General features: G+C 40.5%; 1 protein-coding gene across 5 annotated transcripts in view; it reads left to right on the top strand.

Annotated features, from left to right (window-relative positions):
* Nucleotides 1–22,003, top strand: part of LOC140598276 (cytochrome P450 3A12) — a 41,455-nt gene extending 19,452 nt beyond the window's left edge. For 4 of the 5 annotated variants that reach the window (XM_072753078.1, XM_072753080.1, XM_072753079.1 and 1 more), the window contains 7 exons: nucleotides 108–256; nucleotides 2,603–2,730; nucleotides 4,617–4,683; nucleotides 15,102–15,262; nucleotides 17,322–17,548; nucleotides 20,238–20,400; nucleotides 21,561–22,003. In XM_072753078.1, coding sequence (XP_072609179.1) covers nucleotides 108–256; nucleotides 2,603–2,730; nucleotides 4,617–4,683; nucleotides 15,102–15,262; nucleotides 17,322–17,548; nucleotides 20,238–20,400; nucleotides 21,561–21,656 — 991 coding nt within the window. In that variant the 3' untranslated portion in view covers nucleotides 21,657–22,003. The remainder of the gene's footprint in view (nucleotides 1–107; nucleotides 257–2,602; nucleotides 2,731–4,616; nucleotides 4,684–15,101; nucleotides 15,263–17,321; nucleotides 17,549–20,237; nucleotides 20,401–21,560) is intronic. The other variant, XM_072753081.1, reaches the window with a different exon arrangement.
* Nucleotides 22,004–25,794: the final 3,791 nt, after the last annotated feature.

Genomic DNA, 25,794 nt, shown 5'->3' with positions numbered 1-25,794 from the left:
GTCTTGCCTGGACATTAGAATCTACATGTACTTCTTGCTGCAAATGTTGGATAAGGATAGTAAAGAGGTACTGATTTTAATTATTCGCATCTTTATTTCTCTCACAGCGTCTTTGGAGCCTACAGCATGGATGTGATTACCAGCACATCGTTTGGAGTGAACATTGATTCCCTCAACCACCCACAAGATCCGTTTGTGGAAAATACCAAGAATCTCTTAAAATTTGATTTCCTTGACCCATTTTTCTTCTCCATATGTATGTACACTATTATTTTTCTTCTTCTCCTCCCTTTCCTTTTTCTTCCCTTCCTTCCTCTCTCACTTCCTATCTTGCTATAACAATCCTATTGAGATATAACTTCATATAACCTATAAGTTCCCCTTTAAAAACATACAATTCAATTTTTATGGTGAGTGTTCACTGACCAAGAAATGGACAAAAAATGTATATACCGTGAAATTTTATTCAGTCATAAAAATTGAAGGAAATCCTGTATTTGGACTGCATGGTTGGCATCTGAGGACATTACAATAAGTGAAGAGAGTCAGGCAGGGAAAGACAAATACTGTCTGACCTCAATTACGTGTGGACTGAGAAAAATAGCACAAGAACCAAAGTCATACAAAAAGGAGATCAGATTTGTGGCTATCAAAAGCAGGGGTTTGGGGTGGTACTTGAATGAAGGTGACCAAAGTTACAAACTTGCAGTTATAAGATAGATAAATACTGGACAGTTAAATACAACATTATACCTATTGTTATTGCTGTTGTATGATGTATTTTGACATATTAAGTTCTAATTCATGATCATTGGATATTTTTCCATTTACATGGGTCTTCTTTATTTCAACAATATTTGTAGTTTTCACAGTATAAGCACTTCTTTTGTTAAAGCTATTCTTTTTTTTAATAAATTAATTTTTTATTGGTGTTCAATTTACCAAGATACAGAATAACACCCAGTGCTCATCCCGTCAAGTGTCCCCCTCAGTGCCCGTCACCCATTCACCCCCACCGCCCGCCCTCCTCCCCTTCTACCACCCCTAGTTCATTTCCCAGAGTTAGGAGTCTTTATGTTCTGTCTCCCTTTCTGATATTTCCCACACATTTCTTCTCCCTTCCCTTATATTCCCTTTCACTATTATTTATATTCCCCAAATGAATGAGAACATACACTGTTTGTCCTTCTCCGATTGACTTACTTCACTCAGCATAATACCCTCCAGTTCCATCCACGTTGAAGCAAATGGTGGGTATTTGTCGTTTCTAATGGCTGAGTAATATTCCATTGTATACATAAACCACATCTTCTTTATCCATTCATCTTTCGATGGACACCAAGGCTCCTTCCACAGTTTGGCTATTGTGGACATTGCTGCTAGAAACATCGGGGTGCAGGTGTCCTGGTGTTTCATTGCATCTGAATCTTTGGGGTAAATCCCCAACAGTGCAATTGCTGGGTCGTAGGGCAGGTCTATTTTTAACTCTTTGAGGAACCATCACACAGTTTTCCAGAGCGGCTGCACCAGTTCACATTCCCACCAACAGTGTAAGAGGCTTCCCTTTTCTCTGCATCCTCTCCAACATTTGTGGTTTCCTGCCTTGTTAATTTTCCCCATTCTCACTGGTGTGAGGTGGGATCTCATTGTGGTTTTGATTTGTATTTCCCTGATGGCAAGTGATGCAGAGCATTTTCTCATGTGCATGTTGGCCATGTCCATGTCTTCCTCTGTGAGATTTCTCTTCATGTCTTTTGCCCATTTCATGATTGGATTGTTTGTTTCTTTGGTGTTGAGTTTAAGAAGTTCTTTATAGATCTTGGAAACTAGCTCTTTATGTGATACGTCATTTGCAAATATCTTCTCCCATTCTGTAGGTTGTCTTTTAGTTTTGTTGACTGTATCCTTTGCTGTGCAAAAGCTTCTTATCTTGATGAAGTCCCAATAGTTCATTTTTGCTTTTGTTTCTTTTGCCTTCGTGGATGTATCTTGCAAACAGTTACTGTTAAAGCTATTCTTAATCATTCTGTTCTTCTTGATGTTATTGTAAAGGACTTATATTCCTAATTTCACTTTTCGATTTTTTTTTTTTGCAGTGTAAGAAACAGAATTGATTTCATGTGTTGATATTATGTCCTGAAACCCCGCTGAATATATTTATTAGTTCCAATAGACTATTATTGCATTCCTTTGGATTTTCTATGTATAACATTATATTGCTGAAAATAGAGATGCTTTTACTTCTTTACCTCCTTTATTAATAGCTTTCTTTCTTTCTTTCTTTCTTTCTTTCTTTCTTTCTTTCTTTCTTTCTCTCCTTTCTTTCTTTCTTTCTTTCTTTCTTTCTTTCTTTCTTTCTTTCTTTCTTTCTTTCTTTCTTTCTTTCTTCTTTCTTTCTTCTACTTTTCCTGGTCAAATTTCTAATACGATGTTGAAGAGAAGAGGCAATAGAGACATCCTTGTTTTTGCTTAATCTGAGGGGAAAATATCCCAAGTGCCTATCCTGGTGTCTTTTAATCTTCTGATTGGTAGACCAAATTATAATTGCTCCAGGTAAATTTTGCATTTTCATTATGCTTTCCATTGTTCTTTTTCCTTACAGTACTGTTTCCATTCCTTACTCCGGTTTTTGAAATATTAAATATCTGGCTATTTCCAAAGAAAGTTACTGATTTTTTCAGAAAATCTGTAGAGAGAATGAAGGAAAGTCGCCTAAAAGATAAACAAAAGGTAAATCTATTGGTGGTTATATGTAGGTATTCACTTAAAAAAAAAAGATTTTATTTAATTTAGAGAGAGTATGTGGATGAACTGGAAGACAGGTAGAGGGAGTGAGAGAGAGAGACTCTCTGGCAGACTCCACACCAAGTACGGAGTCCAACATGAGGCTTGATCTTACGACTCCAAGATCATGACCTGAGCGGAAATTAAAGTTGGGGACTCAACTGACTGTGCCACCCCGGTGTCCCCAGGTGTTCACTTTTTGATAATTTATTGAGCTGCATATACCCAATATCTGAACTTCTATATGTTTTTATGGTAGGTAGAGAACTGTAGGGTTTAAAGAAGGAGACTTCTAACATTTTAGGGAGAATGAAGAAGGTGGAGGTCAGGGAAAGAAATAAGAAGATGAGTCAGAGAGACTATGTTTAAAATTTATTATTATTTTTTTATAATAAATTTATTTTTTCTTGGTGTCCAATTTACCAACATACAGAATAACACCCAGTGCTCATCCCGTCAAGTGCCCCCCTCAGTGCCGTCACCCATTCACCCCCACCCCCCGCCCTCCTCCCCTTCCACCACCCCTAGTTCGTTTCCCAGAGTTAGGAGTCTTTATGTTCTGTCTCCCTTTCTGATATTTCCCACACGTCTCTTCTCCCTTCCCTTATATTCCCTTTCACTATTATTTATATTCCCCAAATGAATGAGAACATACACTGTTTGTCCTTCTCCGATTGACTTACTTCACTCAGCATAATACCCTCCAGTTCCATCCATGTTGAAGCCAATGGTGGGCATTTGTCAAACGACAAATACCCACCATTTGTTTAAAATTTATTAATAAACATGGCAAGTAGTAAGTCACTGCATAAACTTCAGTGAGAAAAAAACTACCACTTTCTTTCAGTAAATTGTCAAAATGTAGGGGATCCCTGGGCGGCGCAGCGGTTTAGAGCTTGCCTTTGGCCCAGGGCACGATCCTGGAGACCCGGGATCTAGTCCCATGTCGGGCTCCCTGTGCATGGATCCTGATTCTGCCTCTCTCTCTCTCTCTCTCTCTCTCTCTCTCTGTGACTATCATAAATAAATAAATAAATAAATAAAACTTTAAAAAAATAAATTGTCAAAATGTAAAAATTACTGTGTAAAATCATTTTCCTGGTAGTGTAATTTTGCCAGATCTTACATTGGGAAAGAATCCCTTAAATTCAAAGCCTCTTATCTTACACCTTCTCCAGGGGAAGGTCCTATTAGGCACCTGGTGGAGTATACAGTCTATGTTAACTTTGACCCTGCCATAGTCTGGAATGGGTAGAAATCTTCTCTGGGCACCGAAGCTGCAAGCTGGCTAAGCCAACTTTGCCTTCATGAGGCCTGATGGCCAGCTGTAGGACATGTGTAGGACAAGGAGACAGGGCTGATATCACTGAATATTGTGCAGAGTTCTGGGAGGGCGGGACATTGGAAGATGCTGACACAGAAGCTGCTCATGGACTCTGCAGAGGTCAGGGATTGGTCTATGTGGCTATTCATTAATATTAAGGCTGGAAGAAAGGACTGAAGTCAGGGACTTTCTCCTTAGCTAGTAGATGTGACAGGAGAGGGATCAGGCAACTCTTGGGCCAGGAAGGTATGTTCAAAAGTCAGAGAAGCTGAGGATCAGACAGAGCAAGATCCAAGAAGCAATGGAACATAATGGCTGGATTCCTGTCAGGGAAAAATCCTGCTCCCCAAGATTTATAGCTGAGCATTTTTGTTCACTGAGGACTCTGGCAACACTAGTCTAAATTCGGGATGTAAATGGGCCGTAGTCTCAGGATACTTCACGTCTGATTTACTTCTGACTTCACAAGTGATTTTTTTGCCATGGAAATTTCTCTTTTTGTTTCTAGCACCGAGTGGACTTTCTTCAGCTGATGATTAACTCCCAGAATTCCAAAGAAATGGACACTCATAAACGTAAGCGAAAAGAGCTTCAGAGGGCCATTGATGAGGTGGCTCAGAAACAGGGGGTGGTTCCAAGGTGTGGAGGAAGATTTTTAGCAGATGGAATTTTGGCAAATTGAAGAAAGAAATATGTTCAGATACAAAAGGTAGACAGAGCATTTTCCAGAAAAACCAAGCCATACTACCTGTTCAAAGCTTGAAGGGGAACCATAGACAAAACAGTCTGTGGTCTGACACAGGGGAACTTGTTTCCAATGTCAATCCTGCAGCCTAATCCAGACCCACCGAATCTGCCTGGAAATTCACATCAAGCCTTCATCACATAAGGAGGTACATGGCCCCAGTGTTGATGACCATAACTTGAAACACTTGTGATTATACTTTAGTCACTAGCTTAATCTACTTCAAGTGTTTTTTCCCTTTTTGTAATTAAGAAGTAACTGGTGCAGGTATGTGTACACATTGTATTTCTCTTTAAATCATCATCTACTACTTTTATCATCCATGGATGGTCTTTGACTAACACTATTATTACTATGATGGTTACAAAATTATGACTCTTTACTTGCACCATTTCTTCTATATTTTGAATAATAGTCCATTGTTAGGGTGAGCTTTCTATACGTCCTCATTATTGTATTTGTTTCTTTATATATGTCGGTATGATCTCTTATATTACTAAGTGTCTTATATCATTTTTTTCTTAGACCCTTGATTCTTTCAGATTTTTTGTCTGGAAGCCCTTTAAGTGGGCACCTGTGTTTTTGTTTTTCCTTTCTTCTTTTTTTATGTTTTGAATAGACTTTGGTTTTTCAAAAGATTTTATTTATTTATTCATGAGACACACAGTGAGAGAGAGAGAGAGAGAGAGAGAGAGAGAGAGAGAGAGAGAGAGAGAAGAGAGAGAGAGAGATGCAGAGACACAGGCAGAGGGAGAAGCAGGCTCCATGCAGGGAGCCTGATGTGGGACTCCATCCTGGGACTCCAGGATCACCTGCTAAGCTGAAGGCAGATGTTTTAGTGCTGAGCCACCCAGGTGCCCCAGACTTGATTTTAAATAGCAGTTTAGGTTCACTGCAAAATCGAGTGAAAGACATAGAGATTTATCTCGTATTTCCCCTGCCCACCTACATACAGCATCCCCAATCAAAATCCCTCATGATGTGGTAATTTTTAAATAACCAATATACCTACAACAACACATTATTACCACCCAAAATCCATAGTTTATATTATAGTTCATCCTTGTTGATGTATATGCTATGGGTTTCAACATATATATATAATGATGTATATCCACCATTAAAAAAATAGAGTATTCTGTATCCTTTTCCCATATTATTTTCTGGGCATTACCTTGCATCCTGATGTGAGACATCTCAGATTTCTCTTCTGTTTCTCCTGATGAGCCCTGAACCAGCCATTTCTCCAAGAAACTCTGATTCCTTTTAGTTAAAATGGTATTTAGAAGCCAAATCTGGGATCTAGGAGTACTAGTTGCTACTAGGGGTTATTTGCTTCTATTTCCTCTCAGTGAGCCAAGCTAACAACATAAAATATATCTACACAGCACTGATCAACTCAAATATTTCTTTATCCATAACCCATGATGTAAGTATGCTCTCAGTATTTAAAAGAAAAAAAACAGGCTTAATTTATAATTCTTTCTATGACAGAAATATTTCCATCATGGTTAATTTCAAGCCATCTGTGATTTGACAACCAGCTCACAAAATTGTTGAATATATAACAGTTGATTCTAGAGGAAAAGGATGGGCTTATTCTATCATACCATTAATCTATCTATCTATCTATCTATCTATCTATCTATCTATCTATCTATCTATCCATTTATCCATCTCTACCTACCAATCTATCTCTACTTCTATTCTATCTATCTGTCTATATATCTAGTTCTACTTTTTTCTCTGATGGAGGAAATATTTTATATTTGCTTGGTCCTGTACAGAAACACTGCACACATGTGATTTTTGAGCGCTTACCATGTGGCTAGTGTCACTGAACTCTGAATCTTATATTTTATTTAATATAACTAATTAAAATGTAAATATAAATAGCTGCATCTGGCTACCTTATTGGAGAGTACAGCCCTGAACTTTTATTTATTTATTTATTTTTAATTAATTTTTATTGGTGTTCAATTTACCAACATACAGAAAAACACCCAGTGCTCATCCCGTCAAGTGTCCACCTCAGTGCCCGTAACCCATTCCCCTCCAACACCCGCCCTCCTCCCCCCTTCCACCACCCCTAGTTCGTTTCCCCGAGTTAGGAGTCTTTATGTTCTGTCTCCCTTCCTGATATTTCCCAACATTTCTTCTCCCTTCCTTTATATTCCCTTTCACTATTATTTATATTCCCCAAATGAATGAGAACATACACTGCTTGTCCTTCTCCGATTGACTTATTTCACTCAGCATAATACCCTCCAGTTCCATCCACGTTGAAGCAAATGGTGGGTGTTTGTCGTTTCTAATCGCTGAGTAATATTCCATTGTATACATAAACCACATCTTCTTTATCCATTCATCTTTCGATGGGCACCGAGGCTCCTTCCACAGTTTGGCTATTGTGGCCATTGCTGATAGAAACATCGGGGTGCAGGTGTCCCGACGTTTCGTTGCATCTGAATCTTTGGGGTAAATCCCCAACAGTGCAATTGCTGGGTCGTAGGGCAGGTCTATTTTTAACTCTTCGAGGAACCTCCACACAGTTTTCCAGAGTGGCTGCACCAGTTCACATTCCCACCAACAGTGTAAGAGGGTTCCCTTTTCTCCGCATCCTCTCCAACATATGTGGTTTCCTGCCTTGTTAATTTTCCCCATTCTCACTGGTGTGAGGTGGTATCTCATTGTGGTTTTGATTTGTATTTCCCTGATGGCAAGTGATGCAGAGCATTTTCTCATCTGCATGTTGGCCATGTCCATGTCTTCCTCTGTGAGATTTCTCTTCATGTCTTTTGCCCATTTCATGATTGGATTGTTTGTTTCTTTGGTGTTGAGTTTAATAAGTTCTTTATAGATTTTGGAAACTAGCCCTTTATCTGATATGTCGTTTGCAAATATCCGCTCCCATTCTGTAGGTTGTCTTTTAGTTTTTTTGACTGTATCCTTTGCTGTGCAAAAGCTTCTTATCTTGATGAAGTCCCAATAGTTCATTTTTGCTTTTGTTTCTTTTGCCTTTGTGGATGTATCTTGCAAGAAGTTACTGTGGCCGAGTTCAAAAAGGGTGTTGCCTGTGTTCTCCTCTAGGATTTTGATGGACTCTTGTCTCACATTTAGATCTCTCATCCATTTTGAGTTTATCTTTGTGTATGGTGCAAGAGAGTGGTCTAGTTTCATTCTTCTGCATGTGGATGTCCAATTTTCCCAACACCATTTATTGAAGAGACTGTCTTTCTTCCAATGGATAGTCTTTCCTCCTTTATCGAATATTAGATGACCATACATTTCAGGGTCCACTTCTGGGTTCTCTATTCTGTTCCATTGATCTATGTGTCTATTTTTTGTGCCAGTACCACACTGTCTTGATGACCACAGCTTTGTAGTACAACCTGAAATCTGGCATTGTGATGCCCCCAGCTATGGTTTTCTTTTTTAAAATTCCCCTGGCTATTCGGGGTCTTTTCTGATTCCACACAAATCTTAAAATAATTTGTTCTAACTCTCTGAAGAAAGTCCATGGTATTTTGATAGGGATTGCATTAAACGTGTAAATTGCCCTGGGTAACATTGACATTTTCACAATATTAATTCTGCCAATCCATGAGCATGGAATATTTTTCCATCTCTTTGTGTCTTCCTCAATTTCTTTCAGAAGTGTTCTATAGTTTTTAGGGTATAGATCTTTCACCTCCTTGGTAAGGTTTATTCCTAGGTATCTTATGCTTTTGGGTGCAATTGTAAATGGGATTGACTCCTTAATTTCTCTTTCTTCAGTCTCATTGTTAGTGTATAGAAATGCCATTGATTTCTGGGCATTGATTTTGTATCCTGCCACGCTACCAAATTGCTGTATGAGTTCTAGCAATCTTGGGGTGGAGGCTTTTGGGTTTTCTATGTAGAGTATCATGTCATCGGCGAAGAGTCATGTCATTTGACTTCTTCTTTGCCAATTTGAATGCCTTTAATGTCTTTTTGTTGTCTGATTGCTGAGGCGAGGACTTCCAGAACTATGTTGAACAGCAGTGGTGAGAGTGGACATCCCTGTCTTGTTCCTGATCTTAGGGGAAAGGCTCCCAGTGCTTCCCCATTGAGAATGATATTTGCTGTGGGCTTTTCGTAAATGGCTTTTAAGATGTCGAGGAAAGTTCCCTCTATCCCAACACTCTGAAGTGTTTTGATCAGGAATGGATGCTGTATTTTGTCAAATGCTTTCTCTGCATCCAATGAGAGGATCATATGGTTCTTGGTTTTTCTCTTGCTGATATGATGAATCACATTGATGGTTTTACGAGTGTTGAACCAGCCTTGTGTCCCAGGGATAAATCCTACTTGGTCATGGTGAATAATTTTCTTAATGTGTTGTTGGATCCTATTGGCTAGTATCTTGTTGAGAATTTTTGCATCCATGTTCATCAGGGATATTGGTCTGTAATTCTCCTTTTTGGTGGGGTCTTTGTCTGGTTTCGGAATTAAGGTGATGCTGGCCTCATAGAACGAATTTGGCAGTACTCCATCTCTTTCTATCTTTCCAAACAGCTTTAGTAGAATAGGTATGATTTCTTCTTTAAACGTTTGATAGAATTCCCCTGGGAAGCCATCTGGCCCTGGAGTCTTGTGTCTCGGGAGGTTTTTGATGACTGCTTCAATTTCCTCCCTGGTTATTGGCCTGTTCAGGTTTTCTATTTCTTCCTGCTCCAGTTTTGGTAGTTTGTGGCTTTCCAGAAATGCATCCATTTATTCTAGATTTCCTAATTTATTGGCATACAGCTGTTCATAATATGTTTTTAGAATCGTTTGTATTTCCTTGGTGTTGGTAGTGATCTCTCCTTTCTCATTCATGATTTTATTAATTTGAGTCTTCTCTCTCTTCTTTTTAATAAGGTTCGCTAATGGTTTATCTATCTTATTAATTCTTTCAAAGAACCAACTCCTGGTTCTGTTGATCTGTTCCACAGTTCTTTTGGTCTCGATATCATTTAGTTCTGCTCGAATTTTAATTAACTGTCTTCTTCTGCTGGGGGTGGGGTCCATTTGTTGCTTTTTCTCTAGTTCCTTTATGTGTAAGGTGAGCTTTTGAATTTGAGTTCTTTCCAGTTTTTGAATGGATGCTTGTATTGCGATGTATTTCCCCCTCAGGACTGCTTTTGCTGCGTCCCAAAGATTTTGAATGGTTGTATCTTCATTCTCATTAGTTTCCATGAATCTTCTCAATTCTTCCTTAATTTCCTGGTTGACCTTTTCATCTTTTAGCAGGATGGTCCTTAACCTTCATGTGTTTGTGGTCCTTTCAAACTTCTTGTTGTGATTAAGTTCTAATTTCAAGGCATTATGGTCTGAGAATATACAGGGGACTATCCCGATCTTTTGGTATCGGTTCAGACCCGATTTGTGACCCAGTATGTGGTCTATTCTGGAGAAAGTTCCATGTGCACTTGAGAAGAATGTGTATTCAGTTGAGTTTGGATGTAAAGTTCTGTAGATATCTGTGAAATCCATCTGGTCCAGTGTATCATTTAAAGCTCTCGTTTCTTTGGATATGTTGTGCTTAGAAGACCTATCTAGTATAGAAAGAGCTAGATTGAAATCACCAAGTATAAGTGTATTATTATCAAAGTATTTCTTCAGTTTGGTTATTAATTGGTTTAAATATTTGGCAGCTCCCACATTTGGGGCATATATATTGAGAATTGTTAAGTCTTCTTGTTGGATAGATCCTTTGAGTATGAGATAGTGTCCCTCTTCATCTCTCACTATAGTCTTCAGGGTAAATTTTAATTTATCTGATATAAGGATGGCTACCCCTGCTTTCTTTTGAGGACCATTTGAATGGTAAATGGTTCTCCAACCTTTTATTTTCAGGTTGTAGGTGTCCTTCTGTCTAAAATGAGTCTCTTGTAGACAGCAAATAGATGGGTCCTGCTTTTTAATCCAGTCTGAAACCCTACGCCTTTTGATGGGGTCATTAAGCCCATTCACGTTCAGAGTTACTATTGATAGATATGAGTTTAGTGTCATCATATCTATTCAGTCCTTGTTTTTGTGGATTGTTCCACTGAACTTCTTCTTAAAGGGGAGTTTTAAGAGTCCCCCTTAAAATTTCTTGCAGAGCTGGTTTGGAGGTTACATATTCTTTCAGTTCCTGCCTGTCTTGGAAGCTCTTTATCTCTCCTTCCATTTTGAATGAAAGCCTTGCTGGATAGAGTATTCTTGGTTGCATGTTCTTCTCATTTAGGACCCTGAATATATCCTGCCAGCCCTTTCTGGCCTGCCAGGTCTCTGTGGAGAGGTCTGCTGTTACCCTAATATTCCTCCCCATAAAAGTCAGGGACTTTTTTTCTCTTGCTGCTTTAAGGATCTTCTCCTTATCTTTGGAATTTGCAAGCTTCACTATTAAATGTTGAGGTGTTGATCGGGTTTTGTTGATTTTAGGGGGGGATCTCTCTATTTCCTGGATCTGAATGCCTCTTTCCCTTCCCAGATTTGGAAAGTTTTCAGCTAGGATTTGTTCAAATACATATTCTGGCCCTCTGTCCCTTTCGGCGCCCTCGGGAACCCCAATTAAACGTAGGTTTTTCTTCCTCAGGCTGTCATTTATTTCCCTTAATCTATCCTCATGGTCTTTTAATTGCCTGTCTCTTTTTTCCTCAGTTTCCCTCTTTGCCATCAGCTTGTCTTCTATGTCACTCACTCGTTCTTCCACCTCGTCAAGCCTCGTCGTTAGGACTTCTAGCTTGGATTGTATCTCATTTAATTGATTTTTAATTTCTGCCTGATTGGATCTCAATTCTGCAGTCATGAAGTCTCTTGAGTCCTTTATGGTTTTTTCTAGAGCCACCAGTAGCTGTATAATAGTGCTTCTGAATTGGCTTTCTGACATTGAATTGTAATCCATATTTTGTAACTCTGTGGGAGAGAGGGCTGTTTCTGATTCTTTTTTTTGAGGTGAGGTTTTCCTTCTAGTCATTTTGCTCAGTGCAGAGTGGCCAAAAACAAGTTGTATTGGGAAAAGGAGAAAAAGAGAGAGAAGGAAAGAAAAGAGAAAAAGAAAAAAGAGAAAGAAGAAAAAAAAGGGGGGGGAAAAGAGAAGAAAAAGAAAGAAAGGAGAAAAAAGAAAAAAAAGGGGGGGTGGGGGACGCAATCAGAAATCAAGAAGAAAGAGAGAAAAGAAAAAAGAAAAAAAAGCACAAAACAAAACAAAACAAAAAAAAAACAAAAAAAACACGGGGGAGTATCTTCCGATTCTGTGTTAAGTCCCTTGACTTCCCTTGGAACTTGTCCCTCTAGCTGGTCTTCTGGGGGAGGGGCCTGCTGTGCTGATTCTCAGGTGTTAGCACTTGGGGGAGCTGCTCTGCCCCTGCCTGGTGCAGGGCTCAGTGGGGGTTGTTCACCCCGTGAGGCCCCGGGAGGAAGCCACAGTGGCGGGGGCAGCTCTGGGACCCTGAAGTCAGCCCCCGCAGTAGCTCCGGGGCTCTCCGTCTGCAGGGCCTGGGGGCTCCCAGGCGGGGCCGCTGATCTGCTCAGTTCCAGGCAGGAGCGTCCTCGCTGTCCTGGGCCCTCCCGGCCTCTGCCTGTCCCGGGGGGAGGCCGGATCCTGGGCTGTGTCCCGGCGCCCTGTGCTCTGGGGCCTGCGCTGTTGGATTCGCGCTCCCGGCGGTGCAGCCTCCTCCGCGGAGCCGCCGCCCGAGCCCCTCCGAGCTGTTCCCGGAGTCGCGCCGCCCCCTCCGGGCTGAGCTTCTTCCTCCGCCCGAGCCGCCGCCGCTGAGCTGTTCCCGGAGCCGCGCAGCCCCCTCCGCGGAGCCGCCGCCCCAGCCCCTCCGAGCTGCTCTGGTCCCGCCGAGCGCTGCAGCCCTTAGGGAGCTCGGCGCACTCTCCGGGGCGCGGTTCCTCTGTTACTGTCCCAGGGAGCCCGAGGGCATCCCCGCCTTTCTGGGGATCCTGCTCCAATTCCCCGGGAGGCCTTTCCGCGGGGAAGGTTGGTGCAGCTCCTGCTCCTCCGGGACGGGGCTCTCCTGTCCTGGGGACACTCGCCCCGGCCTCAGCCCGACTCCTCGCGGGGCCCCTCCCCCTTGGAGGCCTTTTGTTTCTTTATTTCTTTTCCCCCGTCTTCCTACCTTGATAGAAGCGCGAACTCTTCTCACTGTAGCGTTCCAGCTGGTCTCTCTTTAAATCTCAGGCTGAATTCGTAGATTTTCAGGATGATTTGAATGTTTTCTAGGTAATTTGTTGAGGACAAGTGACTTGGAGACCCTGCTCTGCCGCCATCTTGCCCCTCCCTCCAGCCCTGAACTTTTATTATCATGGGGTTTGTGGTAATGGAGAGCAAGTATTTTTTTATATATTTTTTATTGGGGTTCTATTTGCCAACATATAGTATAACACCCAGTGCTCATCCTGTCAAGTGCCAATATTTATAGCAAAAATGTCCACAATAGCACAATAGCCAAACTGTGGAAGGAGCCTCGGTGTCCATCGAAAGATGAATGGAAAATGTATATATATATATATATATATATATATACACACACACACACACACACACACACACACTGGAATATTACTCAGTCATTAGAAAGGAGGAATATCCACCATTTGCTTCGATGTGGTTGGAACTGGAAGGTATTATGCTGAGTGAAGTAAGTCAATTGAAAGACAAACATTATTTGGTTTCACTACATGGGGAATATAAAAAATAGTGAAAGGGAATAAAGGGAAAAGGAGAGAAAATTAATGGGAAAAATCAGAGAGGGTGACAGAACATGAGAGACTCCTAACTCTGGGAAACGAACAAGGGGTAGTGGAAGGGGAGGAGGGCGGGGGCATGGAGTGACTGGGTGAAAGGCAAGAATTTGATAGTTGAATAGCAGCTTCACAAAAAGTGTGACTGGGAAATCAGAACTCTGTAGACTTTTCTAGCACTTTTTGCATTGTTTTTAGCTGTGAATTATGTGAATTATGTGAATTATTGTAGTGGGTAGGTGCTCTCAGTATCTAAAGGTCCTAACACAGGTTTTGTCAAATAGATTAGGACATGACCATGCTGAATTTATGCCAGGAGCAAATCAAAAGATATTCCAATTTATATTCAGAGTGGGGCCATTCACTAAGGAAGGTGAAATTCAGGCCATGATGCTAATTCCATTCACTGGATTCAATTCGTCTATGTTTCATGCTGGTCAGTACCTTGCCTTTGACACATTTTTTTCTTCTGCTTCTTTGGTGGCATTAATTAAGCCAGTTCCATCACCAGTCTTTTTTTTTTTTTTTTTATACATTTCAGTTTGCCAACATATAGTATAACACCCATATAGTATAGTATAACATATAGTATAACATAGTATGCTCATCCCTTCAAGTGCCCTCCTCAGTGCCCATCACCCAGTCACCACATCCCCCCACCTGCATGAACAGATGAATGAATAAAGAAGATGTGGTATATATATATACCACATTTGTGTCGTAGTTTCTGTACATATTGGAGATCATGCACTTGCGAAGTTGTGTGCCAGGTCTTCTACTAGCTGAGACCTCTGAAAGGTATAATCCATGCTTCTCAAGCTAGGTTGTTCACACAAATCACCACATCTCATGAAAGCTCAGACTTTGATTCGATAGTTCTAGGGTGAGGTTTGAGATTCTGCATTTCTAATAAACTCCCAGATGCTGCAGATGCTGATGGTCCATGGATCACTCTTTGAGCAACTAGAATTTATCAGTAGCCCAATATTGTTCTCTTCACTTTCCACAAATATGTTTAGATGAAAGATCATTCATTTTTTCCTGACCATTGAGTCTTAGTATCACAAACTCTCTGAAGAAATTTAAGTTCTTTTAGCTAGAAGAATATAAATTTTCTTGGAGGAGAATGGTATCCCATGTTACTTACGACTGAAGTACTTTTAGGATCCTCCAAAGGTCATGCTGATAACACCATGTACGTTAGACAGAAATGCCATCTCCTGGAATTACCTATCTGTGTTGGTGCGGAGGGTGGCATTAGCAGGAACAGATGGCCAAGAATAGTATAGACCATAGGAAGAACCAGATCAAGATAACTTCTGGCTTTTCTGGCTCTGTAAGATAGACATCAGAGTGCAAACCACTCTGAGTTTGATTCTGAATTGCTTTTACATTTTCCCCAAGGGAATTGGGAGTTTCAAATGGACTTCTCATTATCTAAAGTGTGGTTTGTTTGTTTTTTTTTTACATTCACCTGCTATAGCTAAAATGTGTTTCTTCTCCTTTTAGCTCTATCTGATTTGGAGCTGGTGGCCCAATCTATTATCTTTATTTTTGCTGGCTATGAGACCACTAGCACTTCTCTTTCCTTCCTTATGTATGAACTGGCCACTCACCCTGATGTCCAGCAGAAACTGCAGGAGGAGATTGATGCGACTTTCCCCAATAAGGTGAGGGGGTCATACCTGAAGAAGGGAGTCAGTGTAGGCTTGATTATGTCTCAGTAACAGATTAGCCCTCAAACCTAGTAGGTTTTCATAAAAAGGTTTACTCCTGTTTCCACATTCGCATGTCAGATATGGGCCTTAGCAGAAGTTGGGAGTGAGTCTCTGCTCCAGACAGTTATTGGCGATACCAGGTAAAGAGGCTCCATTTTCTTATACCTGCATTATCTAGAACCTGGGGACTTATTGTTTGCTCGGTAATAAGGAACTATGTGTTACACACTTGATTTTCAAATGTTTGGCTCCAGACTTACATACATCTCATCAGTTCACCCCTCATTTGCAAAATGGTTTCCCGTAAGTTCATGTGAGCTAGGAAATATGGGGGTCTCCATGATCCTGGGTGAGCAGTGTATGTTTCTACTACTTTCTACTACACACCCTATGAAGTGTCAAGTCTATTATTTCCATTTAACAAGTCAGGAAACTGAGCTATAGAGAGACAATATGACATTCTTAAATTATCACATAACTAGTAGTGTAGAATTCAAGCTGGGAGCCAAGTGCTTGGATCCTGATTGACCTCTAATCTGTACAATGTTGGGTCTTACACATAACAGCAAGTGATAGACATATATTGCCCACACTGTTTTCAGATCTCTGCCCATCCTGAAGTTTCCTTCTTATGAAGAGACCTGACCTCTGGGTCTGGAGTGGCCTGTTTGGCAAACAGTGAGACTCCAAGGTGACGACTAGGAGACCCTTCCAGCAACAGAGGGTGGGGCTTAGAATAGGGTTCTGATCCCCTGTATTACTTTTCCTAGAACTGAAATTGTGTGCCCACAATTGGTAGCATCCAATTGTAGCCTTCTCTTGCCCCATTTGCGTTGAAAGAAAGTAGTATCTCCCCTAATTATTTAGTGTTTTTCTCCAAATATTGTAAACATAATTGAAAAACTGGGAAGGCAGGATATTTCAACTAGGACAGTTTATGAGGAAGAGGGGAGTCTTCTGTGGCACATTCTCCTTTCATGATACAGATGTGTCGCCCCTGTTTTGAAAGGAACAAAAGACTTCAACAGATTTCATTTAAGATTAAGGGCCATAGGGAAGGGAAAATATGATTAAAACAGAGAGGGAGTTGGGATTCTGGGTGATGGGCACTGAGGAGGGCACTTGATGAGATGAGTACTGGGTGTTATACATATGTTGGCAAATAGAACTTCAATAAAAACAAATGAAAAAAATACACAGAGAGAGACAAGCCATAAGAGACTCTTAAGTATAGGAAACAAATGAGGGTTGCTGGAGAGGAGGTGGAAGAGTGGTTAGGGTAGTAGGGTAATGAGCATTAAGGAGGGCACTTGATGTAATGAGCGCTGGGTATTATATGCAACTGAGCAGTCAGTTCTAATTCTAATTCTTCCTCTGAAACTAATAATACACTATATGTTAATAAAATAAATTTAAACAAAAAATGTAGAAAAAAGGTCAAGGGTCACACTCTATTAGTCACGTTTGTTCACACAAGGAAGAAAAACCATTACCTGGTAGTGGGAAGGATTTCAGGCCCTGTGTAGGAGATTGTCATAGTGGTCTCCCCCAGTCATTACTATTGCTGCTTATGTCTATTACTCACATGTCAGTGAGCCATTGAGTAGATCAAAGGACATGCTAGACATTCAAATGTCCACAAATACCCTTTACCAAAATACATGATTCTTAGGTGTTCCTAATACTTCAGTAGTAGTATATACAGTGCATTGAACTTTGATCCCAAATCTCAATTTTTAAAAAGATTTTATTTATTTATTTATTTATTTATTTATTTATTTATTTGAGAGAGAGAGAGACAGAGAGAGAGAGAGAGAGAGAGAGAGAGAGAGAGAGAGAGAAGGTAGAGACACAGGCAGAGGGAGAAGCAGGCTCCATGCAGGGGGCCTGACACAGGACTTGATCCCAGTTCTCAAGGGTCACACCCGATGCTGAAGGTGGCGCTAAACCGCTGAACCACCCGGGCTGCCCCCAAATCTCAATTTATCAAAATCTGTTTCTTTCCTTCCAGGCATTGCCCACTTACAATGCCCTTGTGCAGATGGAATATCTGGACATGGTGTTGAATGAAACTCTCCGATTATACTCAATCGCTGGTAGACTTGAGAGGGTCTGTAAGAAAGATGTGGAAATCAGTGGTGTGTTCATTCCCAAAGGGACAGTGGTGATGGTGCCAACCTTTATTCTTCATCGAGACCAGAATCTCTGGCCAGAGCCTGAGGAATTCCGACCTGAAAGGTACAGGGAACCATGCAAAGGGGAACCCACCCTCATATTGGAGGATATTCTGTATCTTCTTAGTATAGATGACAATCGTGTGGTGGTACAATGATTTATTTGTACTATTTTTTATTCTTAGAAGTATTTTTCATGTTACAAAATGAACATTATTGTCCAAATTTTACAAACTCTAGTTGAGAATAAAGAAAATTAACATCATCACCAGTCACAATATATCAGGATTATTAATCATGTGATGTATGTCCTTGTGGATATTTTTCTATGCATATATAGAAGCTTAAAAGTTAAGATGGCATTATATATTTTTGAGGTACTGAGTTAATGTAACAGTAAAGTATAAACAATGTACCATATTTGTGTTTGTGATTATATGTATATACATAATATACTTAACCATTATCTTAATTGAGAAAATGGGACTTTTTGTTACTTTAGTGTTTCTGTCCTCTTTAGCTCTCTGGATTTACTCCTTAGATTTTCGCATTCTGTGTTTGTAACCCTGCGCCACCATGTCTGCTAGGTATAGTGTGAGGACAGAGGCTGTGGTGCTGAGAGTTCACATCCCTGGCAGGAGGATCAGCAGCCTGAGGACAGAGTGTGCTGGAGACCTGATAGGTCCTGTGCTGTCTGTGGTTGCAGTTCTAAGCATCTCTCATCTCTCTAGTATCTGGGATTTATCCAAAGTGAGGTCATCCGTTCTCTAGCCATTTAGACATCCTCCTTGGAGGGGTCTTGAGTTTTCTCTTCTGGGAATTCAGAGCAGAGTCTGGCTTTGAGTAAGCCTGAACTCTGCAAAAGTCCATGCTTTTCTGTTTATTGTATTGGTGGGCAAAATTTAGATGAGTTTTTAGAGACCTAGATGTTTAGCCCCTGACTCAAAGTCCCTGTCAGCAGAGCTCTTTTCTGGTTGCATGGTGTCCTTAGTGCTAGCAATGCATCTACACATAGTACTTGCTGAAAGAACTTAGAGTTGACCAAGTCATCTGTTTTCTGGACCAGGAGACCTGATGGCTCCCAGAAGTTCAGCTGTTCAGTCTCCTATAGCTTCTCAAACAGAAACCAGTGATCACTCCTGTACTTGTTTATGATTCATTCAGCCATGAGAGGAAGTGCTTACCTACATGTGTTAGGGACTGTGCCAGGTAGTGAAATCCATGTATTAAAAATATCAATAATGAATAATTAAAAAAAGATTTTATTTATTATTTCAGATAGGCAGAGAGTGAGTGAGAGAGTGAGAGAGAGAGAGCACAAGCAGGGGTGAGGGACAGAGGGAGAAGCAGGATCCCTGTTGGGCAGGGAGCTTGATGTGGGGCTCCACTGGAGGACCCTAATATCATGACCTGAGCCAAAGGCAGACACTTAACCAACTGAGCCACCCAGGTACCCCTTATGGATAATTTTTTAAAAAGATTTTATTTGTTTGAGAGAAAGCAAGCATAAGCAGAGGGAGGAGCAGAGGGAGAAGGAGAAGCCCCAATGTGGGGCTTGATTACAGGACCTGAAGATCATTCCCTGAGCCAAAGGCAGATGCTTAACCATCTGAGCCACCCAGTCTCCCCTATTGCAGAGAATTTTTGACACATGCACAAACATTATATATACACAAGTCTATGAAATACTGTTAATGAATTTATGTATGCCCACCACCTGCCTAGTAACTACTAACCCATATCAGCTACTCCATCCACACACCATTATAATTCTTTTACTGTTTTCCATATTATTTTAAGGCATATCATGTAAACATTTCAGTATGTTCTTCATGATATAAGGAGTTTTAAATAATACCTCAGCTAAATGCCATTATCATTTTCTGAAATCCACATGTTTCCTTAATATAAGTATTAAGGAATGAATTTTTTAAAAAGATTTTATTTATTTATTCATGAAAGTGTGTACAGAGAGAGAGAGAGAGAGAGAGAGGCAGAGACACAGGCAGAGAGAAAAGCACAGGCAGAGAGAAGCCTGATGTGGGACTCAATCCCCGGACTCCAGGATCACGCCCTGGGCCAAAGACAGGCGCTAAACTGCTGAGCCAACCAGGGATCCCAAGGAATGAATTTTGAATGAAGCATAGGTCTAACCCAAAAGGAATTTATAGTGTCTTAGAACAGATAGACAAAAACTCAATGATTATAATGATTATACATAGATCTAAGTATCATTATAGTGGAGTAGCGCGTCGCGTGCCCATGTAAATCATGTGAAAATCTTTTCCGTGTAAGTGGTTGGGAGTGGTCCTAGCAGGGAGTGTAGGGATGTGAAGGGAAAAATAACAATGGTAAGACATAGGAGGCATTTCTCTACTTCCTTTTTCTATGAGCATGTGACCAACATAAGTGGGAATGGAGGCATGAACCTACCTTTCCTCCAGTCAGGCTCATTTCGTGCTTGCCTTTCAAAGTGTGGACATCACACCACCCTCAATATAATTCTAGTGTCTAAGATAAATCTTTTCAACAGCATTTATGTCATGTCCTCAGCAAGACTGAATGCTCCCATAGGGCAAGGGGAATCCAACGACCTGTAGCTTACAATTGTCATAGCAGAATAAGCATGGCAGGATTACAGTAACCAACCCATCAAAGTTTCCTATATACTCCTGGTTGAGAACCCCAAACATGTACTTCTTGTGGTTTTTATGACTAACTAAACTTGTTTTCCAATTCCATTGTGGAACCAGGTTCAGTAAGGAGAAGAAGGACAGCATAAATCCTTATACATACCTGCCTTTTGGAACTGGACCCCGAAACTGCATTGGAATGAGGTTTGCGATCATGAACATGAAACTTGCCCTTGTCAGGGTCCTGCAGAACTTCTCCTTCAAACCTTGTAAAGAAACACAGGTCAGAGAGATAACATTCTGCATAAATGGTGTTTTATTGTTTTTTTTTAAACTAAGAGATATGAAATAGATGTGTGTGTGTGTGTGTGTGTGTGTGTTTGTGAGCGAATGTGCTCATTTATCCTTAGTAATTTGTTATATCAGCCCAGTAATCTATTAGAGTCATCTGTGGCCTTGAAGAGTCCTTTAGCTCTTGAGTGCCACATCTGTGATTCATAACCACCCAACCATAAGGGTCATCTGTCAGTGTAGTTCACATGAAATTATTATGCACAGTCCTTTGATCTTGAGCAGTGTTTTAAATCTCTTTCAAGTCCACTGAGGAAAGGAACACGTTGTGCACAATCATGATGTGCAATGTGGTGATAACCATGATGTGACTTTTGAATGATGCTCTTCTCCACTACAATTTATAGACACTATTGTGACCATGGTTCTCAACCTTGGTTTTACTCTGAAGTCAGTGGGCTCATTAAAAATCCTATATTCTAACATAATTCACCCAGAGAATGGCTTTAAATGTGTCCCCACTGATTCTCAAGTGCAAGCAAGGTTGAGAGTCACTGGTGTGAAACATGCCTGACTGATATGAAGGAGTCCCATGGTCCAGGCCATCCTAGCTACTTGGCTCCACCTTCTCCAGTCAGGCTGTGCTCCCTTTCCATGCTAGTCTGTTATCATGGATGGATGTTTCCATGGGAGAGAGTACAGGATGTTTATCAGTGTAGATGTTCGTAGGATAAAATGTGTGATAAACACTCAGGATGACCTCACAAGCTTCAACTTATACAAAATTATCTCTCTCACTTTTCAAAATTGTTTGCCATAATGGGTAAGAATCTGTTTTAAATTTTAAATACTCATCCGTTTTACTTAAAATTTAAATATAAAAGTATATAAACCAATATGAGTTTGTCTCCAGCCTGGTACTGAGTGGGTGGTCAGTAGATACCCTGTTGAATGAGTGATGGATGAATGCTTACATACTCCAGTCTTGACAACTTACAGAATAATTTTGAAGAATCAGAGATATATGAATCTATAAGTAGTATTTATATATTGGTAATGCATTATTGTCCTTCATATATCTTGCCTGCTTTGCTTCTGTTGTTAGCTGGATTTTCATTGGTCGTTTCTCATATACTTGTTTAACTGTTGCAGATCCCCCTGAAATTAAATGCTCAAGGGCTTATTCAACCTGAAAAGCCCATTGTTCTCAAGGTTGAGCCAAGAGATGGGAGTGTAAATGGAGCCTGACTTTCCCTAAGGACTTCCTTTTGTTCTTCAAGAAACTATCCCAGAACACCAGAGACCTCAATTTCCTTTGATTATGTGGTTTCACTCATGTAGGGAATATGAGAAATAGTGAAAGGGATTATAGGGGAAAGAAGGGAAAGTGAGTGGGAAAAATTAGAGAGGGTGACACAGAATGAGAAACTCTTAACTCTGGGAAATGAACAAGGGATAGTGGAAGGGGAGGCAGGTGGGGGGATGGGGTGACTGACAGGCACTGAGGAGGGCACTTGACGGGATGAGCACTGGGTGTTACAATGTATGGTTGGCAAATCAAACTTCAATAAAAAATATATTAAAACCCCCAGAAATGAAGGTGGGCTTCATGTACAACCTGTGATAGATGACTATGGATTCCACACATTCATTTAGCTTTCTCTGGTATCTGTGTAGAGCATTATATATTATGGGGAATAAAGGAAGTAGCTCATAAGTGCCAGACATGTAGACACAGTTTATCTGTTTCACACAGACTACCCCCAGTTTGTACCATCCACTACCCTGAGTGTTGATCTAGAATAAAACTTTCTCAATAACTTTATCAACAAACTTTAATGGAAACAGGAATTATTGTGGTGGTGGTGGTGGTAATGACATTTATATCACATGTCTTATTTGTAATATTCTACATTGAATATTACACTTAGCAAGTCAATCAACATCTCTTTACAAAAGTATTAACATGGCTTCATCCACATTAAGGGGGAATCTATAGAACTAATGAGTGAGAGCCAGTGAATGAATGTTTTGACCATTACAGTCCCTGGGTGAATGGAGCTTGTTCAGAACTCCAATGTGCTCAGTTAAGATAGGTGAGAGTTAATCTACTGTGACTTTGCCTGTTGCTCAGAATGTATATTTCTAGTTTAATTCTACAGGTTTTGGATCACATGTTTTTTTATATCTCTTGATTGAGGCACTTAGTATTATATTATTAGTTTTGATTTAATATTTTCGTGTCCTCTTCCCTGCTGTTCTGGTAGGCAGCGAACATATTTGTCTTTGTGTTCCAGCCTCAGCTCCCAACTGTCCTGACACAATGAACATCAAATAAGAGATGGTTGGTTGTCCAGTTGTTTGGGAAGAAAGGCTAAAAGCATTTGTCTGTTTCAGCTGGTATCAGAAGATGAATAGGATTCTTCCTTTCCAACTCTCCCTTCCAGCCCCTTCTTTCTCTTCTCCTCTCCTTTTCCTTTGCTTTCCTTCCTAGATAATTCAGTCCTTAAGCCATAGGTGGGGCACAGGCGAGAGGGTAGCCTCACATTGGAGGTCAGGGACAGAGAAGGGAGTCACAGTGACTTGACTCCAAGTTAGAGACTGAGTAGGGTGGGGAGGGGGTCCACATGGAGTGTGTCCACATGGAGCATTCTGGCATGGCTGTGGGAGCCCAAGCTAGGTGAGAAGGGTGTCCATATGGAGGCGTGGCTGGTAAGAGCCCCCAGAGCCTAAATACAGTGTATAGAACCCAAGTAAAATTGTGGGGGTATTCATGAGTGTTGAGGGATGGAGTAGGGATTAGTTACATGGAGGGGGATTTATCAAATAAGTAAATATATTAATGATAAATGGTTTCAGGAGTTTCTTCCGTAAGAGTAGGGAGTCATTGATTTGGAAAGGGAGAAAACCAAAAGAAGCCTATATATTCAGATTGAAAGTGAGTGTGTCAATGTAAAGTCCTGCTTTTCTATAGATAGATGATAGATTGGTAGAAATGTTTGTCTCTGTGTGTAAAAACACATTTCCCCTCCCTCTCTCCACAGATAGTTCTTAGAAACAGTGACTTTGTAAGAGCAATAAGAACACCTTGTATCCAAATCTTGGCTTATAAATGTCATTTTCCACTAAAAAGAACTAGAGCTTCTCAGATACATGGCTGATTCCACTCTGAGACAGCACATGATGAACTTGGAGCAGGTTGTGCTACACAGTGATAGGGACATGTCCAAGGAATGCAGAGCCAGCTTGAGGGGCTTCACCCACCCATAAAGCATGATTTGGGTATCATGATAACTAACAACAAGAAGAGATTATAACCCCTTGAATAAAATAGGGAAACACAAATACACAAAGGTGGAGATAAATACAGAGATAGAGGGATCCCTGGGCGGCGCAGCGGTTTAGCGCCTGTCTTTGACTCAGGGCGTGATCCTGGAGGCCCGGGATCGAATCCCACGTTGGGCTCCCGGTGCATGGGGCCTGCTTCTCCCTCTGCCTATGTCTCTGCCTCTCTCTCTCTCTCACTGTGTGCCTATCATAAAAAAAAAATACAGAGATATATTACAATTGATGAGGACACTCACACGGTTTCAGAGTATTAATGCTGAAACACTCACGAGTTACCAAAAGGAAAGAGCAACTCATACAGTAGAGCCCTAGTTGACCAGTAAGCATCATCAGAGGAAATGATGGCAAATCACCCTATAAGATGCTGTGAGAAAAACTCAATGGCACCTCTGGGATATGCTTGCCAAGGAGGCAAACCTGAAAGAAACCCTGAAAAAAGTCAGACAAACTGAAGTTGAGGAATATCTACTCCTAATCTGTAGCTGGTGTGTATTCTTCTACAAAGTCAAGGTTCTTAAAGTTATAAAAAAGAAAAAACAAGTCAGGATTGGAGTCACTTACCCCCCAACCTACCTCACAGAAAACAACACCTAATTATTAGGTTCAAGCTATCCCTGGAAGGTGACCTTCTCAGAGTGCATCTGGCATGATACTTAATGTGGAAAACCTATAAGACTCCATCCCAAAATGGCTAGTTCTCATACAGCGATTCAGCAATGTGGCAGGATATAAAATCAATGCACAGAAATCAGTTGCATTTCTATACATTAACAATGAGAGAGAAGAAAGAGAAATTAAGGAATTGATCCCAATTACAACTGTACCATAAACCATAAGATAACTATAGCCAATAACCATAAGATAACTATGATAGATAACCTAACCAAAGAGGCAAAGAATTGGCACTCTAAAACTACAGAACACTTATGAAAGAAATTGAGGAAGACACAAAGAGATTGATAAACATTCCATATTCATGGATTGGAAGAATAAATATTGTGAAAATGTCTATGCTACCCAGTACATTCTACATATTTAATGCAATCCCTATCAAAATACCACTGACGTTTTTCACAGAGCTGGAACAAATAACCCTAAAAAGTATACGGAACCAGAAAAGACCCTGAATAGCCAGAGGAATGTTGAAAAAGAAAACCAAAACTGGGGGCATCACAATGCCTGATTTCAAGCTATATTACAAAGCTGTGAACATCAAGACAGCATGATACTGGCACAAAACAGATACATAGGTCAATGGAACAGAATAGAGAACCCAGAAATGGACTTTCATCTCTATGATCAACTAATCTTTGACAAAGCAGAGGAAAAAAAGGCAGTCTCTTCAATAAATGGTGTTGGGAAAATTGGACAGGCACATGAGAAGAATGAAACTATACCATTCTCTTACACCATATACAAAGATAAACTCAAAATGGATGAAAGACCTACATGTGAGCCAGGAATTCCTAAAAATCCTAGAAGAGAACATAGGCAGCAACCTCTTTGACCTCGACTACAGCAACTTCTTGTTAGATATGTCTTCAAAGACAAAGGAAACAAAAGCAAAAATGAACTATTGGGACTTCATCAAGATCAAAAGCTTTTGCACAGCTAAGGAAACAGTCAACAAAATTAAAAGCCAGTCCATGGAATGGGAGAAGATATTTGCAAATGATATATTAGATAAAGGGCTATTATCCAATATCTGTAAAGAACTTATCAAATTTAACACCTAAAAAACAAACGATCCAGTCAAGAAATGAGCAGAAGACATGAACAGACATTTCTCCAAAGAACTCATACCAATGGCCAATAGGCACATGAAAAAATACTCCATATCATTTGTCATCAGGGAAATACAAATCAAAACCACAAGGAGATACCACTTTACACCAGTCAAATGGCTGAAATTAACAAGAGAGGAAACAGCAAATGTTAGCAAGGATGTGGAGAAAGGGGAACCTTCTTACTCTGAGAACGCAAGCTGGTATAGCCACTTTGGAAAACGTTATGGAGGTTCCTCAAGAAGTTAAAAATA

Source organism: Vulpes vulpes, chromosome 3 (assembly GCF_048418805.1).
Source record: "Vulpes vulpes isolate BD-2025 chromosome 3, VulVul3, whole genome shotgun sequence".
Classification (NCBI taxonomy): Eukaryota; Metazoa; Chordata; class Mammalia; order Carnivora; family Canidae; genus Vulpes; species Vulpes vulpes.
Note: the sequence above shows the minus strand (reverse complement) of the source record. Positions and strands in the feature narration are given on the sequence as shown.